The 19,374-nt window shown below is 36.9% G+C and overlaps 1 protein-coding gene across 2 annotated transcripts in view; it reads left to right on the forward strand.

The window, feature by feature from the left end:
* Positions 1-12,101, forward strand: part of LOC136252350 (uncharacterized) — a 48,686-nt gene extending 36,585 nt beyond the window's left edge. Inside the window, exons 5-6 of one of the 2 annotated variants that reach the window (XM_066044788.1) lie at positions 728-1,264; positions 11,666-12,101. In XM_066044788.1, coding sequence (XP_065900860.1) covers positions 728-1,264; positions 11,666-11,952 — 824 coding nt within the window. In that variant the 3' untranslated portion in view covers positions 11,953-12,101. Of the gene's footprint in view, positions 1-724; positions 1,265-11,665 lie in introns of both variants that reach the window. The other variant, XM_066044780.1, reaches the window with a different exon arrangement.
* The last annotated feature ends 7,273 nt before the right edge of the window (positions 12,102-19,374 follow it).

The raw sequence follows: 19,374 nt of genomic DNA on the forward strand, positions 1-19,374 counted from the left end.
TAGCCTCATGCCTAGTTCTGGGTGAAAAATCGAATCTGCTGACATGGGCGATAAGACTGGTTTTCTCAGACTGGGTCACATATGTGAATCCTGACTGGTACATACTTCAATGTGGTGCAAAAATCATGAATGATTCTAATGGAATAAGCAAATAAGCAACACACAAATTCATATTTGTGTTAGCTGCGAATCAATATCTTGTAAATGGAATGGAAACTGTTAAAAACATTGATATACGATAATACTGTAAAGCAATGCAATATTCTAATAGAGCAATTGGCCTGTACTACATAGAAAAATCTTTTTGAAACACTGTAAAGAATGGTTGTGGGTGAGTGTGGACCACAACAATAGGCACAGTCAATAAAGTATAGCTAGCTACCAGTGTTGAATTCTATGACTAGTGCAGTGCTAATGTATTGCACTAGCTAAAGTAAATAGTAGTAATACTAGGGTTGGGAGGTATTTAGGTATTAGTAGTTAAAAGGTATTTTTCAGATACTGTTGTGGCTTTCTATAAAAATACCGAATACCGAATTTAATGTATTAATTAAATTTTTGGTGGTTTAGTGGTGGCTACAACAATATATTGTTAGCTGTGTGTGCAGAAGCATAGTTTAATTTATAGTGGTAAAATGTGCCTTTTTGTGTTGTGTCTCTAAATTGTTATTTTTATCCTTGTCATTTTGCTGTTTAAAAACTGAAATTTCTTGTACTTGTACAGTAGACTCATGCAATGCTTGTCCAATCAATTTTGCTTGTGTACAACAATCAGATGGCAGTGTTGACTGTATTAACAATACAGATATCACCGGATGTCAAAATGTAACGTGTGTTAATAATGGGACATGTGTGGAATTGAATGACAGTCCTACTTGTCAGTGTGCTCCAGGATATGAGGGAAGACTTTGTGCTGATGCTACTAATGAATGTGACCCAGACCCATGTGATAATAGAGGGACATGTATGGACCAACATCTTGACTATGTTTGTAATTGTCAACAAGATATCACTGGAAGGAACTGCAGTGATACCATTGATGACTGCGTGTCTAATCCTTGTCAGAACAATGCAACTTGTGTAGATGAGACTGCATCTTACACATGTTTGTGTCGTGATGGGTTCACTGGTAACAACTGTGACACAAATATCAATGATTGTTCCCCTAATCCATGTAAAAATGACGGAAAATGTATGGATCTTGTTAGTGGCTATGTTTGTGATTGTGTCTCACCTTATACTGGAAGCAATTGTGATTGTAAAGGTTTGGTTAATTGTTTGTAAAAATTTTGTGTAATATGAATATTTTATCCTGTAAAATCAGGTAGAGTAATTGTAAAAAAAAGTTCAAGCGTGAGTGAAAGGTGGCAGTAAAAAAAAAATAGGTGCAATGATGTTACTGTTGGTTGGCATTAACATCATTGCAGCTACAGTGTTTGTTAGGTCATGTGCCCAGAAATTCTGAGTGGTCAGGCCATTAATGAATTGCAATGAATGTTACAGTCATGCAAACTTTTTATTAATATAATGTGATATATACTTAAATCAGAGATTTTCTGTTTTATGTGATACATAACAACACATGTGTAAGCTAGGGGGTTCTGAGGCATGTTCCACCAAGGGCAGGGCAACCGAGAGGATTCAGAGGTCCCGGGGCACATTAAGAATGTGAGGCCCCTGAACTTACATACCTTACATGTAAACCATGCTAACCTAGGAGGGTCTAGGGCATGCCCCTGCAGGAAATTTTTGAAAATTAGACCCTCTTAGATTGAATATGAGAGTTGATTAATAAAAATGGTAAATGACTGTTGTATTACTCTACTCTATCAGTTGGGTATCTTGAGCTTAAAATTAAAGCTTCCTATGTCACCTAGGAAATTTTCTCCTTCTAACAATGATCATAACAGTTTGTTGAAATGATTTCTCAAAAAATACTCAATTTTATAACACTAGCAGCAGTGGTCCAGCCGCTGAGAGACCTTGAATAGTTTAATGGTCCAAAATTCAACAGATTGCTAACCCACAGGTGGGACACAGTTACATACAGTAACTACTGGAGCTACATATAAATAATCCATGAGAAAATATTTCAAAAGTTTTAAGTGTATTCAGGGTTGTATACCAGCATTGAAACCGGGTCACTACGGCTGACTCGAATGACTCACTGACCTGGATAGCAACCCAGGTCAGACCCAGATGTGACCCAGATTGACCCGGATTAGTTAAAACCGAGGCGCATGATAAGTGCTATGTTTTGGATAGTCTCGAACAAGCAAGACTACGCTTTGAGCGTTCAATTCCAGTTGAATAAACGAGTAGTTATGTGATAACTAAGCTGGTAAATTTATAATTTAAAATCAGTCAGTGGGTTTTGGTTCCACGTAGCTGCTGTGAGATTACAGACAGCAATTGGGTGTGGCTTCATGCATACCTAGTATTACAATTTCCAGATATATTAATGTGGGTGTGGCTCACAAAAGTACTTATCCTGCTGCAAGACTAGACTATGTAAAACTCGTACAATAATCGATTAGTGGGCATGGCTCCTTTGTAAGCTTGCAGACAGCAACAGACACGGTTTTGTGCTACAGATTTCACTTACTAATAAATGGGCGTGGCTCATGAATGAGCTGCGCGATTAGTGGTAATAAGTTTCCATGTCGTCAAACTAACAATTTTGTTTCTCACGTGATCCAATCCGGGTCAGACCCGGATAATCTGTAAACCAGGCCTGATCCAGAGAAAATGTGACCCGGATTACCCAGTTGACCCGACCTGGTTTCAACGCTGTTGTATACTGTATAACCCAGTGATAAATCTACCTGCACATGACTATAAAAAGCAACTGCAGACCATATAGCAGTGATAAGCTCATGCATCACTCACGGGATTCATAATGCTACAGTGTCTGCTCTAGAAATACGGATTCCTTCTTCAGTGACAGATCCTGAAATTCAACACTCTTTTCAACAAAGTTTCTTATCACATTAATCCATTAGGTATATTTTCATGAATGTCCTATTAAAGTGAACTTGATTGCTCTATAAGATTAATATGTGACGTGGAAAACCATACATTTGGGCACAAGCAAAATTTGTGGGAAAATTCAATAAAAATTTTTTTTCCACATTCTGATGAAGCAACTATTAAGCCTTCTTGCTGTGAAGTTTCACACCCAAAGTTTCTTTTATCTAGGAGATATACTCAATTATATCAGACTATGTAGCAGTTTCACATAGTGTGGGACAACAATTAACTTACAAATTGGGTGATTTGTTCATTAAACTAAACAGTTTTTCTCTTTAGACCATAATACATGTGATTTAATTGAAGAAAAGCACTAAGAACACATGATTAAACTATCTAGAATCCCTTTTTATCCATTTTAGATTGTAGGAATGGATATCTATGTCAACAAAGTGATTTGTCATCGTTTGTTCCACCTGATCACTATACAGTGCTATAAACTGATATTGAAAAGTTAGTTTGTTATGCACTAGACAGTAAATCAGCCATATCTTTGGAATGCTTCATTTGTATTATCGCAAAATTTTCGCACAAGGTATAGTAACCACTCACTGCTTCATTTTAGCAATAAAACAGAAATTTGACCAATGTGCCAAAATGTATGATTTTCCAAAATAGGGTCACATATAGGTAACTGTTCTATTAGATTATCTTTATCTTGATGTAAAGGTCACAGTACCTTATGTAAGTGCCTTACAAGAAATATTATAAGTGCTGGCATAATATGGTTTTCTATCCCTGGTATGCTCATTGCTATGGATATTATTGAACTTGCTGGCTAAAGGCTAAATTGATGCTACCTGTTAGTACTGTTACTGAGGCATCTTGTGACTTTGAGACAGGACTACAGGGAAGATTTACACTGTTGTACATTTTTTTGTATGATGTGTGAACAATATAGCTATGCGTCCCTGTTAGGTGGGACCCAGAGCAAATTTCCCCAGTTGCCCACCCCCTACCCCTGTTGGTGACCCTACCCAGAGGAATAGATCTTTTGAAATGACATCTGGAGACTATTTTACATTTCTTCATTCTGTTCATATCAAGATGGCTTGTGCAATTATAACAGTGGCTATTGTACTACTGACTATTCTATTGGGGTATTTCACTGACTGCTCTATTAGTGTAAAAGGTTCAAGTAGCTAAATAGTGTTCAAGCCAATGCCCGACCAGCTGGACCATGGGCTCCAGCCTTGATACTTGTTGACAACCACCTCTGATTTCAAGCTTTTTTCACCCAGGCTTTTAAAAGCCAACACTTTTTTTACAGCTTAGATGTTTTTGCATGGATTTTACAGACACCCATAAATAAACTTCTAAAACCAGAAGCACTTTGAAATATCCACCAGAACGGCTATTATACACAACCACAAATCCATTGATTATGTAACAATATGTGCATTAGTACACAAAGATCCGTTTGTCTCTATTCCCGTTTGTGTAGGGGCGTGGCCACCTTAGAATAAGCGCATTAGCTGGTAGAAAACAAAATGAAAGTCTCAGAGTGCCTCAATATTAACACTAGGAGCGTTTATAGAGCTAATGCACCATATGGGATCAGATGTGATATGGCATCTACAGCGGTAGCTGGGTTAATGGTTTGCTTTAAATTTTTTACCCAATTTCTTCTTTTCCACAACAGAATGATGAGTATTGAACAGTACGGTAATACTGTTTAAGTAGGGATCGCACCAAAAGTGACGTAAGCCGCCTAAAAATTCCACCTTCAAAAATCACATCTTGCGAGACAACAATCACCTTTGCAGAATAATATTTGTCCATCTAACATGAAATACAACCTTAAACAAGTTGATGTTGTGCTACTTCTAAAAACCAGGTGCCATGCAGCTAGCTAACTCATCTGGAATAACTATAGACAGTATATACTACTATGAATTAACCAACTATGTATTACTACTTTACAATATGGTAGTTTGGGTTGTGCAATAATATAATTAGCTATTTCTCGTAATTCATGAAATATTCGTAATTCATTCAATTACGTTGCTATGTACTGCTAAGGAAGCGTTTGTTAAATAAACCGCTTTTACCAACATATTACGCACAAAATTATCTTCTAAACTGTTTTATAGTGTGACTAACGTGTTTTTCCCCACAAATTCTCTCGACAAAGCCTCAAAGCTGCTCTTCATTTTCGTTCGCGTACGTAAGGGATACGCCCCCTTTCAACTCGAAGCGATAGGCTATTCCTGGCAGTGTACGAGGCCTGCACCGTTGTTTTACAGTTGCTAAATGCCTGAAAACCTCAAGGGGAAGGTAGTCTGAGGAAAGTCACCACACCCGTATTTCAGTCCGCCGAAAAGAAACGACCTCAGAGCAAAGTTCACCTGTGCAGAAGTTTAATACAGACTTCATTTCACTTTTACTTCTTACGTAAAAGCTGCTTTCGCCGTTATTAAACGATTTTGCTCACGTGGGTGCGTACGGACAAACATAGGTAGATAGGTAGATAGGTAGATAGATAGGTACACACACACACTTTTACGGAAACAATTACAGTAAACCAGGCAACACTTACTGGTGACCAGATCATTTTTAAAAAACATTACCAAAACTTTAAATTCACTGCCTGACCACAGTCACAAGGCTAGAGGCAAAACAAAGCAGTGCACAGCCACCATTTTACACCACAACAACAAACTCACTAGTGGGATCACTAGGATGTGTTTTTTGGGATTATGACGAATGTGCACTCTGTGTGCCTTGTCGTTCCTTTTATCTTCAATCAGGCTATCCTTTTTCATGTAATGAAACCATATGGAGGTGTCAAGTTTCCTTATCAATACTTACTTGCCTTGAGCAGCATATTAATAGCTACAATATTATTTAAAGCGCTTGCACTACAGTAGAGGAACTGTATAGACACCGGGATATCTGTAGCTTCCTGCTAGGTCAACTATATAACAAGTACACGAAAAATTTGGAATTTTCAACTGGAGTAGGGACCATAGCACATCGATAAAAAGTACTGAAACAAGTTGGAGTAGTCCATGATATTAAATCACTGTAAAACAATAAGAAGTGTTATATCCCTACTGTGCATTTCTGTTATGGTATCTTGAGCACAGTAGGGATATAACACTTCTTACTGTTTTACAGCGATTTTGTGCACAGTAGGGATATAACACTTCTTATTGTTTTACAGTGATTTAATATCATGGACTACTCCAACTTGTTTCAGTACTTTTTATCGATGTGCTATGGTCCCTACTCTAGTTGAAAATAAAATTCCAAATTTTTTCATATACTTGTTTGTTAACTTTTTTTGTAAATAATTTTACTATGACTGGTGAACCCACGCATACCGCATCTGAAAAGGCACTGCTCCCAAGCTATATCAATTATCGTCTGACAAGTGAAGTATCCATTACGCTTTGTTGTCAGCTATGTTGAACCCGTTATACAGCATTTTGAATCAAGAACTGTTTGAAAAGCACCTCTACAATCCACGCATACCAAAAGAAAGAAATCATGCCGCGCGCCCCAATAATATCAATTATCGTCTAAAAAGTGAAGTAACCATTATGCTTCACTGTAGGCTATGTTCAACTCGTTACACAGCAGTACGAATCAAGAACTGTTTGAAAAGCACCTGTGCAATCAAAGTAGCCATGATGAAAATTACGGACGATTTCCATTTCGAAGGGAAGCCATCATGTGCTTGTGCCAAATCGACACCTTTCCCTGTCAGCAAAGATGAATGGGACACAAAGGAGGACATTGGTAAGTCCATGAAGAATGCATTGTACGTACTGCAGTATGCCAAAAGGCACCTGTCGGGCCGAAGCAACGTCGAACAGTGAAAAAATCAAGTTCGTAGCCTTAGCTGTTATCGAGTTACGCTTGTCTGAAGGCATCAGTCAGTTACTTACTTACTTACTCAGTCAATAGAAAATTCTGTTGAATAAAAAAAAATTTAAATTCCATAGCAATTTGTTGAAAGCGTTTCGGGTCGATCTGAAAGCTTGTTTGGGCTTAGTTTTACCTCACCAACACTGCCTCATCGTTGTAAGAGAAAATTGAGGCTGATTTTTGAGTGATGTTATTTCACGGGCCACGCCTACTCCTTTGTGGTCCCTACTATACAGTTACTGTATAATAACTATCAGGCGCATATACCACACATCTTGAACAATCTATCTCGAATACATCACAATGGCCATACCACTTATTGTTGGGCCATATTATAATTAGGGCTAAAACGAATATTCTAAATGAAAGAGAACGAGTGTTTTTAGTTAAGAACGAATAATCGAATATTCTATATTTAGTGTAATACTGAAATACAGTGTATATGTGTTATTTCTTACGTATTATTTGTATTCAATTGTAATGTAAAACATTAAAATTTGATATCTTAAAACCTCAGTAGGCAGCTTTGAAATGATGTAGAAGTGTCTGATGATGTAGCTATTAGAGATATACCGATAAGGATTTTTCAGTTGTATTGATACCCGTTTAATCTGTACCTTAAAGAGCTGATACTATACTAACTAAATTATTTTATATTCTGTAAAACGTAAATCAGCTACAGGTGTAGCTACTACATGATGTATATCTAATGATTTGTAGCATTGGGAAAACAGAAGTGATGTAACTTTGCTATATTGCACAACTACCTATGGTGGTGTGGCCTCTATTACACAACCCAGACAATTAGGCACCACAAATATTTTAATACATGGTCCCTTATCCGGATTACTCTGTGTTTTGATTAGTTACCAAGATGGCTGTTATACACATACAATCAGTATAGCTTTCCTGTGGTGCAGTTTCTTAAAGTGTAACAGCTACAGCTACGGTTCTGGGTAAGTTAACACTATTAACCGTACTTACACGTGTGCTCGTATGGCTTCTTGTAACTTAGCGTTTTATGGAATGAGTGATATCTGCAATTACGTTTCTTGACGTTATCTGTGATGTCACAAAACAAAATGGCTGCCATAGTGTAGGGACTTTGTACAAGGAGGTATTGGGCGAGATGGTGTTTCCCTATGATAGCATTTATAAATTTGAATAAGGGCGAAGGTGAGGCTTATAGTATATAAGGCAATTCAAATAAGCCTATTTGTGTGCGATTTTGAAATTTTCAGTCTACTTTCCTTGTTGGAGCTCGTTTTGCCCTATCACGGTACGTGTACTACTTCTTACTTTTATTATCTCCTGGTTTCATGTGTAAAAATATACAGACAACATTCATTTCGAGCACTGTGTGCCAAAGTCTCTACAGCCCCCACATAACATGGCCATTTTGTCAATTATGACATCAAATTTTGTAATCGCAACGTCATTGCGGATATCACTCATTATAGTAAGGTAAGTAAGGGGGTTTCCAGACAGCTGCGTATTTCGGACACTTCGTTATACTCCGCTACTGAAGGATGGAATGGAAACCAATCGGGCTATGGTTTGAGTACCTAAGTACCCCACTCGTGTGCTATAAAATACCAAAGTTTTATCCCAATAGCTTCAAGGATTACTGAGATTCATCATGATTTGCTTGCGCATGTAGAATATTTTTGTGTAAAAAACTTTCTATATGCGTGTTAACAGTAGATTGAGGGCATCGTTCGTAATTCTAAGCGACCATATGCACCACAAATTGTCAATCACTGAACGGATATATGGTTTAGAGATAGTACAACTGGATTCCAAGCCCTTTACCTGCTTCGTGTCAACTTGAATGGGCAATCAACACAACCAGCTGCCCAGAGAAGCCTGCAGCAAGGATCCGCTGGGCGACATTGCTAAAGTATGCTGTTTCTGTGTTCAAGTAAGGGCTGGTACAGATTTCCAAGCAGTAGATCAAACGTCGCATCTTCGAAAGTGTTGCAAGACAACTGCAAGGTCCCGAGCAGCATAACGCAATTCTGTTGCTTAAAAAATCGCTGCCATAAACAAAGCAACCAGCCAAACAGAACGCTGTCAGTCTCTGCTGGGCCACAGCACTCAGTGGAGTGCAACAATTCCCACAGCAATGCCAGGTACACCTACTTTTACTGGTGTCCAGAAATCCCAGCCACATAAATTTTTTGCATTTTCTCAAATTGCAAATTTAGACATTTCTTTCTCCTAGTACCCTACACTTTACCACTCACAATTTATACCACTGATAGCCTATTTCATTTGCTACAATTCAGCTCCAAGCATGTTAGAATCCGTTCTTCTCTCAAGGAGAAATAAACAATTTTCTAATACATGCACAAACTTTGTCCGGAAACGCCCGCCCCTACCTTATAGAGAGGCTTTCTATTTGTTTGTTGTGAGCAAAAAGGCTTTTCATAGCTAGTCATATTTACCATGCAAACTAATTGGTTCATAGAGCATTAGTGTGTCCATTTGAAAGACATACTCGGCAGCCGATCTTATCATGTTCTCAATTACCAATCCGATTATCAGTACTAGCTACATCTCTTATCCACCAGTGTCTGATGTTGTTGCAGAGACTGACAAAGATTCCTCATTATAGCTACTAGTGTCCGCCATCTTTATTGTAATTTTGATGTTTCGAATTAAAATAATTGCTTCGAACGAATTTGAATATTCAATATTATTCGTTTTAGCCCTACATTTACAATGACCACATCCCTTGATAGTGGATTTGAGACACTGTAATACAGCAGTCATCCCAATAGAGCAGTCACACATGAAACATAACTCGGTAAGAAAATCCTTACATAGACAAACAATTATTTTGATCATTGTCAAAGTAGGGAATTTCTCATCATTCATTTCTTGTTTAAGTACTTACTTTAAAATTAACAATTTTTGGAATACTAGGTTTGTTTAGTTTTTTGTTTTTTTTATAGCTAGCATAGCTACTGCCTTACATTTCAGCAATTCTTATTGCTTAAATCCCTACTTTAATTTTAAATTAACAATTTTTAAAATACTAGTAGAAACCATAGCATTGTACTGTAGATTATTCATGCATAAAGGTGGTAACTAGAGTGATTTTCAGCAGATTAATTTACCATAGCTATTTAAGTTAAGACTATATATGTATGCATAACTACATTCATATGATCCTTATACTAGTAAAACAATACTGTAGTAAAATTTATAAGTGTAGCTTGAAACAAAAGAATTTACTTGGATAATTTGACGACATTTTTGGGCTTGGCTGTACCTAACCAATGCCATCAAACTGTGAATTGAGGCTGGTTTTATGGTGATTTTTTAGTTAGAAAAGCCCAGTTCTGCATGATCCCTAACACACAGGACTATCATACTGTATTATAATAGTACCATTAATTAGTAGAAACAAGTTCATTACACTCTATAATCTAGTTTAACTGGTACTATCTAATTAAATATCCACTTGTTGCCAATGCTAAAGGCATACGATGTTATGTGATTCTACGATGTTATGTGATTCATCCCCAGAGTATGGTCTTTATATTACAGGTTTTTGCATTTGAATTCGTCGCCTTTGTGATTGAATTCGTCCCATTTGCAATTGAATTCGTCCCGTTTGTAATTGAATTAGTTGGTATTGCAATAAATTCGTCGCCTTTGCATTACAATTCGTCATAAACAAAACGGCTCCAAGAAACCAACCGTTCATTAAGAGATGAATTATTTATGCTATGGAGAGTTACACTTGAGACACTAGAAGGTAATTGGAGCTGGTAGTATGCAAAGTTGATAGCTGTCTGACAAGTTAATTAGCTTGCTTGCGAGTGACCACACCATCGTGAATGGCATAGTAGAGTCTGGAATGCTGCTGGAGAGGCTGTAGAGGGAAAATTATTGCCTAATAAAGAGTTGTTTACTACTGTTGTACTTGATCGAACAAGTTCTTGTAGCAGCTGCTACATCATGTTTTCACGTTTACTCCAGCTGCCATTCTAGTTATGGACAAATTTAACTGCAAAAGCGACGAATTTTATTGCAAAACCGACGATTTCAATTGCAAACGGGATGAATTCAATTGCAAACGGGATGAATTCAATCGCAAAGTCACCGAATTCAATTGCAAAAATGTGTACATACAAGTGCCTACAGGATTAAGAGGCTATTTTTTCTAGTCTCGCGTGGCCAGACCCACTCTTCGCGCGGCGCTTATTGATTGATAATTATAAGTGCCTAGCTGCGAGAGGGTCTGGTATAGTTCGAATAGCAAAGTTGTTCTGACACCCTGAACTTTTTCAGGGTGTTAATGAAACACCTGGTTAACTTTCATCACGCCACGTCACTTTGTGGGTTGTTAACAAATTCCTTTCTCTGTTGACAGTAAGCCACCAGTCGGCCGCAATATGACGTGGTGTGATGAAAGTTAACCAGGTGTTTCATTAACACCCTGAAAAAGCTCAGGGTGTCAGAACAACTTTGCTATTCGAACTATACCAGACCCTCTTACAGCTAGGCGCTTATAATTATCAATCGATAAGCGCCGCATGAAGAGTGGGTCTGGCCACGTGAGACTACATTTTTTCTACAAATTCAATACACACTTGTTGAAATCTAATTGGTATATTTTTTCTGAAAATATAAATTATCTGTATGATCGATAGCAATCAGTAAAGTTTAGTGGTTCTCTTTCTTAATTGAGTTATGTAGGAATTGGTAGTGATAAGTATTAATGAATGCCATTCATTGTCTTTTCTCACAGGTGTTAGTGATGAAACAAATGATGAGCTCTCAATAGGAATAATAGTTACTATCAGTGTAGTGGTAACATTTACTGTGACACTTTTTGGTACTATTTTGATCAGTTTCATCATTTTCAGAATGTATCCATATGTGCTAAAGAAGACAGTTGATAAGAAGACAGTTGATACAGTTTTCAACAACCCAGGACAACAAGACCCAGGCCCAGAACCAGAACAAGATCCAGCTTATGCTACAAGGGAAAGCATTGCATCAGAAGTAGACTCAATTGATGCTACAACTGAATAGTAACAACTGCACTATGTTGTGTTATAGTAACAGTATATATGATGTGTTAAAGTGTTTTTGCCTTCTTTTTACTTGCAATACTTGCATATAGACTAGATTTGAGATAACTTGGATTTTGTGAAAATAAAATTACAGTTTTTTTTACAGTACCACAACTACAGTGGATTGTTGCACTAATAAACTAATAATATAAATGTGGTTGTTAATTTAATCCCTGATGTGCCATGTAGTGGTGATCTTTTAGCACTTAGCAGTTTAATCCAGACAGAAGTGTCAACTATCAGTAGTATACCAGCAGGTTTACATTGTTTCATGTAACACATTCACACCTCAGATCAAAGGAACCATACATATCAGCCAAAGCCCTCATGCCCGTGTTACAACTATTACATAATCCCTATAATATTATTATTATTTGACCTTAAGGCAACTTCATGGCGCTTTGCACAGAAAAAGTTTCATTTTGTCTTTAGCTCATTGCTAAAAAGCAGAGTACCAAAGTAAAAAGTCTTACTGAAAGAACAATCCACTCAAAAATAGCCAAGCTAACATATTGCATGTATACTCTTAGAGTCTTTAAAATACTGTGCAGACCTCTGAAAAAGAATTCGATGCACAGATCACAACAAACAAATTCAACCATGATCATGATGGGATTAAAGTACTGTTCTATATAAAACTAACTACAACTAACGACCAAACAAAGATTGTCAGTCACACAGATTTGGATAAATTATAGTATACTAAGTTCGATAAATCATGAATGAGATAGGCACTGTAGTCACTGCAGTATGAATTAACGTATTGTATACTGTAGTTTATAATTATATAGTCACAGCAAATTAAAGGCCATTATACTTTTAGATCTCTGTATACTTATCATAATGTATCATTGCCATGTGTCTGAATACGTTAAAGGTTTGACATGCTCCACTAAGGCACCCATGACTTGAATTGTGAATATGGTACCACCATGAAATTTGGTCACATTACACTCCTAACATAGCACTAATAACATAGCACTAATAACATAGTCTACAGTCTAACTACGGTCTTAAAACTCAGCTATGCTGAATATAGTTATGCAACTGAATATAACTTGTGTACTAGAATTCCTCTTAGTGGAATAAACACTTTTGTACACTAAAGCTTCTTGCCCCCCAACATTGGCCCCCCTGACAGTGCCTCCTATATCCGCCTACGAGTTGCTTTATCCAAATTTAAAACTATATTTGCTGAAATTGAACCTACAATTTCCCAAAATCCAGTTACATATGCTTGAACCATGCATATAATCCCACTAGCTATCTTGAGTCATGTTAGTAACACTTAACATTAAGTGTTGAATGACAAATGAACTGGACCACTCTTACTACCATGAGCACTATTACCACAACGATATTTGAAACTCAAAATTAAAAATAATAATTTACACATGTACAAATATCTTGTTCAAAAATTATTGTAACAGCTAGCCGGATACAGAGAATCTCGGTTGATACCAGCCAAACCTTGCTCTCCAAACAAACTTGTGGCTCAGTATTGATTTTCCAACTGGATGTGATGTGTACAAAACAATACATAAAAGATGTCATAAATATAAAATTAATATGAATACAGTATGTACTTGTTCTGCAATGACACACACTGGTAGCTCCGTCAACATATTCATCATTTAAGTAAAACAGTAGTCCAACATTCACTGGCACAACCTAATAGCCTTGATATAGCAAGCTGTGAATTAGAGTACAACGAATAGAGCCATGCACTTACCATATCATGTGGGATGATGCACTTGACTAATGTCATACACGTAATGAACAACACACATCAACCCTGTATAAAACCAACATAAACAATGAATAAAAAATCACTTATTTTGTCCCTGTTCAGCTGTAGTGTATAGTAGTTCCTTGTTGTAGCTTGTTACCTTGTAAACGTGACCATAACATAATAGTATCAGGTGAGCACACCACATTATTAGCACAACTGTTTTCTTGTCAAACTTTCTTAAGTCTATTGAGCTTGTGAGGTATCACATACACTATCTCTAGAATAAACTAACAAATAACAGACATCTGGAGGACAAGCACCATGGTACTTGCTCATAAGAACAAGGGAGATAAGTCAGACTTGGCTAACTGGAGATCCATCTCTATACAGAACATTACAAATTCTATGCAGTAACGCTACCAAGGAAAAATATAACCTAGGTGAGATTAGCACAGATACAATTTAGGTTGTTCAAAACTGTGTCCTGTCATACATAAAAAATAACAACATACTTATAAGATTCCAGAAGAAAGTCTCCATGTTTAGTTTTACAAATATCATAGGGGTACCAATCAACAAGCTTGAACCAATAGTGGCAACAAGGTGCAAGAATGAACAGATGAATAGATCAATATGTTGCTATTATCAACGATGATCATTTGTGACCAGATTTGCGAAAAGGGGTCTTCCACACACATCCAATTTACCAAATTTGATGATTTGTAACTTTAGGTTGGAAAATGCCAATGACGTGAAATGTGGTCAAATTAATGAATGTAGTAATCATGAAGTTGCTATAAGGATTGAAGTCTGGCCACAAATCTGAAATCCCATTCCCATTCTAGCTGTACTCTAGCTGTACAAAACAACAAAGACTTAAAGTAACACGGAGCATTGAGAAGATGTGAGAAGCTTCACAATTACAAGTTAGCTCATCACAGGAGGTGGATCAACAACTCAAATCATCATTTGACATGGATAAACATTAGTGAGTTCTATGCTAGTAGGAGGTATGAATTGTAAAATGTCTATAATGGCAGGAAAATTTATAGCTAGCTCCAAGGATCAGTTTTGGCAATGTAGCAGTTTAGATTTGTTCTTGTGTTGTCAACTGAAGTCCCAATACTTGGAACAAATTGCAGTTATGGTAAAGGACTGAAAAGACTGGATGTCTTGTATTCTGAAAATTGCTGTAGCAGTTTAAGAGGTCTCCAGGATATTACTACAAGCTGCTTGATTAATACCACACTCCATAAATACTAAATGTTTTCCAACAGCAAGCTATTGATCTTATCATTCTCTAATAATTGCTAAGCATTCTCGGTGAAGCCAAGGTGACATAAATTCCAAATCACCGGCTCATTGAAGTAGCCTGTGGGTATATCAGCATTTGGATCCACCCTTTTATCAGATGGCGGTGGTGGGTTAACAAATGTTTTTGATTCATATGTATTGTATCGCAATTCAATAATTTCTGGCGTAACGTGGTGTTTTCCAACACCACTCCAAGTGTGTTTCAATTCGAGCTGCCTTTCTGATGGGCTACCGCTCTGCAGCTGGGTACTTACATAAAGTTTGTGTGGATATCATAGAAATACTTTTGTATGTTGGTTCTACATAGGATCCGTACAGAGTGTCCCTGGTGTTATTAACACCACCTCGCCTGGCACTAGGTCAGATGAATACACTTGATTTCCAGAAACTTCACATCTATCATCCCAGATACAAGAAATAAGAATGGGGTACATGGCCAACAACTTCACTTTCTTAGTTTATTAAATAACGTTGTAACAAGCAGCTATGCAATGATTTGTTTCCCATTGGCAAGACCAACTTTTTCCTACGCATAGTGAAGTGGTCCATTTTTTTGCATGGTGCATGGTGGTAGAGCATTCAAAAATTAAATGTTAGAATTTTATTTCAACAGCTGCTCTTTGAAAATTTCCCCTTTGAAATTAGCCTGTCATACAGTGACTCAGATCACTTTGAAAATACATTTATGGCTATACGTACATAGAGTATTGTTGCTGAGTCACTATGCTCATAACATTTTTAACACAAGTATCCAATGTAAGCCATCCAATACTCATCACATTAAATGCTATACTAGAGTCAGCTATCAATTATCGGACCACTCACTTCATGGAAATTCAACAGCTTAGGTTATTGTACCACAAAGTAGCCTAGTAGCTACCACTAGCAGTAATTATTCTCCAATAATCAGGTATATAGGATTAATAGCATGAGAGCTGCAGCTAATAGTATGCAAGGTCCAATAAATGCCATGTTCAAACAAAACAATCCATTTAAGAACATAAACTACTGTAATAATACATATTAATGCTACGTTGTCTTCTCAATGGAAGATCTATAAACTGACTTAAGGGGTGGTGGAGGTGAAACATACACTCATAAACTGTACAAAATGTACTGGGGCATGCTTGCAACTGTCACACTGTAATAATTACAAATGTTAACATGCATTCCCCAGAATGGTTTACAGTGACGTAGCCAGGAAAATTTTTTTACCAAACAAAGTTTATACATTGACCTAATTGAAAGGGTCTGCTTCTAGCTCAGCTTACTCACAAACACTTTCAAGTATGGGTGGTACAGTATTTACAGGTTGACTCTCTGGTTAGATGGAAGAAACTGTTTTAGAAGACTTTTCTATGTACATGTCATAAGTTAGGCTCCAGCTTAGTCAATGCTACAGCTAGTATACCATGCTTCAATTATTAGATTAGTTTAATGTACTCAACACAAAAACTAACTTACTCCAGAGATATTTGAGTGGTCAAGCCATCCATTGACTAAGCATATCAAGCTAGGGAGTCTGGGAGCATGCCCCTTCAAGGAAAATTTTGAAAATACGTATATGATTTGAAATGGCATGTGGAGGCTATTTTTTGATTGTAACTGCTAATGCATAATATACATTATCAATTGGCTCAATGCAATGCCATACAGTTGACTCACTGGAACTTTTGAAAAGTAATTTAAGGACAATTAACAGAGTTCAGTTAACATAAATGTAAATGATTTAGCCCAACTGTTCTATTAGAGTATCTTGATCTTTTTCATACAAATTCAAGTAGCTAAGCTGAAAAGTGATCCAGCCAATGTCAGACCGTGTCACTGTGGGTTCCAGCACTAAAGCCATAGATTCTATCATGTGTGGTGCAGTAATGCTGTCTAGTAATATTTGAGTAGAAAATTCGGGCTACCAAATCTCAGGCCTATTCAGCCTGAATTGTTGAGCAATTTTTACTGAGACAGATAGTTGCCTTGGTTGCCTCAATGGTAGCTATGCCACTGGCTTAACTTGTTGACTTGTTTGACCCTTATGTCTTAGGTTTGTTTCAGCATTCAGCTTTAATATGCAATTTGTTTGACTCGTTTCATTTTTTTCTGCAATCTCTATTTCTTTATATAATCATGAGACCAGAGGTGTGAGCAGCTTGAAAGATTGATTGGCTTGTTGTTTCAATGAAAACTTGCTTAAGAGTAGTAGGTTCAATATTCTCATCAGGCAATTTATTGTAATAAATGTTCACATAGTATAATTCATATTGTGTACTCAGATACCACTAAACTTATCATGAGCCTATGTAGCCTTTTCTTTGACCCACACACCATGGTAACATAAAGAACAAATGCCAAAAGTAATGCTTCAATGTCATAAGTATTTACACTGTTTCAAGTCAAGTACAGCAACAGGAAAACAGCTATTATGGAAATGGAGTTTCATGCATCCCACAAGTCAAATGAAACACTGGCATCAAGGTTGCACTTTCATAGTAGCAAGTACAAGAAGGCTGGTATTCAAACCTGAAAATTTATTTGAGGAATAGCTGTAGTAAGCATAAACTATTAACAAATGATCTGCCCTCCCAGCTTTTGTTAGACACAACGTCTGCACAACAATAGCTGTTGGATTGTACAAAAACCATCAGATTATATCATCTACTTCATTTTGACATTATTGCAGACAAAATAAATGTACAGAAAGTTCTATGCTTCAAGATTATTTGTTGAGCTGAAGGCACTTGGCAATTATACAGCAACTTTCAGACTTAAAGGTCTAAAAATTACTGTATAAAATGCATTTAATACTTTTAAATTATGTGCTACATTATTTCCCATTACAATCCTTGCATGCATATACAGTACAGTTAGTCAACCACTCTGTTGTTGATCTCTAAACTACAAATATGACATGGAGTGGGCATAGTCAACACAGAGGTTAGATGTTTTCAAAATATATACTGTATGGGTGCTTTACTTAAAAATTAATCTGGTTACCATGCAGGAAATAAACAACTATTCAATTGAGACAATGACTCCAAAACTTACCTAAGTGAGGGACTTTTTAAGGTTTATAGTGTTGCTATGTTATTGAGTAGCCTGGGATACACATTACTGAATCCCTGTATTCACAGGCTTTACATTAGCCTTCTCATGAGTCCCTGTATACTTAGCTACCAAGTGACTGTTTATGTAGTATGACCACTCTGTTGGCATAGTGGTAAAAGTTTATAGGGTAAACTTTGTACTCCTAGCAATTAAGTTGCATAACATAGAGTTATCTTGTCTCAATACATCACTGTAATCCCTTGCCACAGGGTATATATGTAAGTACAGTGCTATCAATCTTTCAGTCTTCATTACAAGGGAGTAAACCTAAATTTTCTGATGCTAAAGACAGCAATGCTGCTGAATGCACATTACTGTATTCTTTAAGATTTGCATGCTTATATTATACAGTATACAGTAGTACTGTACATTAAGGATCATGCATGCACCTACAATATTGGTTAGGTGAACTTGAACCCAAAAATGGCCAAAAACACTTCCAATAGGTTGCTATGAATTTTTTTTAAAATTATTTAATGGGATTTTTTACTGACCAACTAACTGTCTGGTGCCTTCAGACAAGCATAACTCTAAGGCTACGGGCTTGATTTTTCACTGGTAACATCACTTTGTCCCTACTGGTGCCTTACGTTTGGTGTGTGAACCATTTGGCATAACAAGGCACATGTAAGCACTGGGAACCTGTGTGCTGACTGATGCAGCTAAAATTATATTTGATATACACCAATGTTTACATTAAGATTAAATATCTGCATTCACCACTAAAGCCAAACGTCTTAGGGGATAATGATGAAGTCATAGACCATCCAATATTTTGGCAGGTTTCCTGGGTTAAAGGTCATGAAATTGGCTATATAAGAGTATATTGCAGGTATTTTCACTTCTTCTAAGAGATCAAGTTTTCTGGTCCCTTACAAAATATGGATGCAAGGAATTTTGTTTTGCAGTTAGCTCTTCTTTGCTTGATATGCTGTTCATTAGGGCAAGCATCAAGTGAGTATACATTAATTACATAGTTACAGTAATGTGAAAATAATCCCTTTCAGCATGTGCAGCTTACAATTGGCGTACTCAGATTTGTTGCAATGGAGTAATCCAGTATAAAGGCTTTAATGCTGCTTGCTGTGGTAGTAGGTCCTACAACTGGCGTACTCAGATTTGTTGTGGTGGAGTGATCCAGTATAAAGGCTTCAATGCAGCTTGCTGTGGTAATAGATCCTACAACTCACATACTCAGATTTGTTGTGGTGGAGTGATCCAGTATAAAGGCTT

This window comes from Dysidea avara, chromosome 1 (assembly GCF_963678975.1).
Source record: "Dysidea avara chromosome 1, odDysAvar1.4, whole genome shotgun sequence".
Classification (NCBI taxonomy): Eukaryota; Metazoa; Porifera; class Demospongiae; order Dictyoceratida; family Dysideidae; genus Dysidea; species Dysidea avara.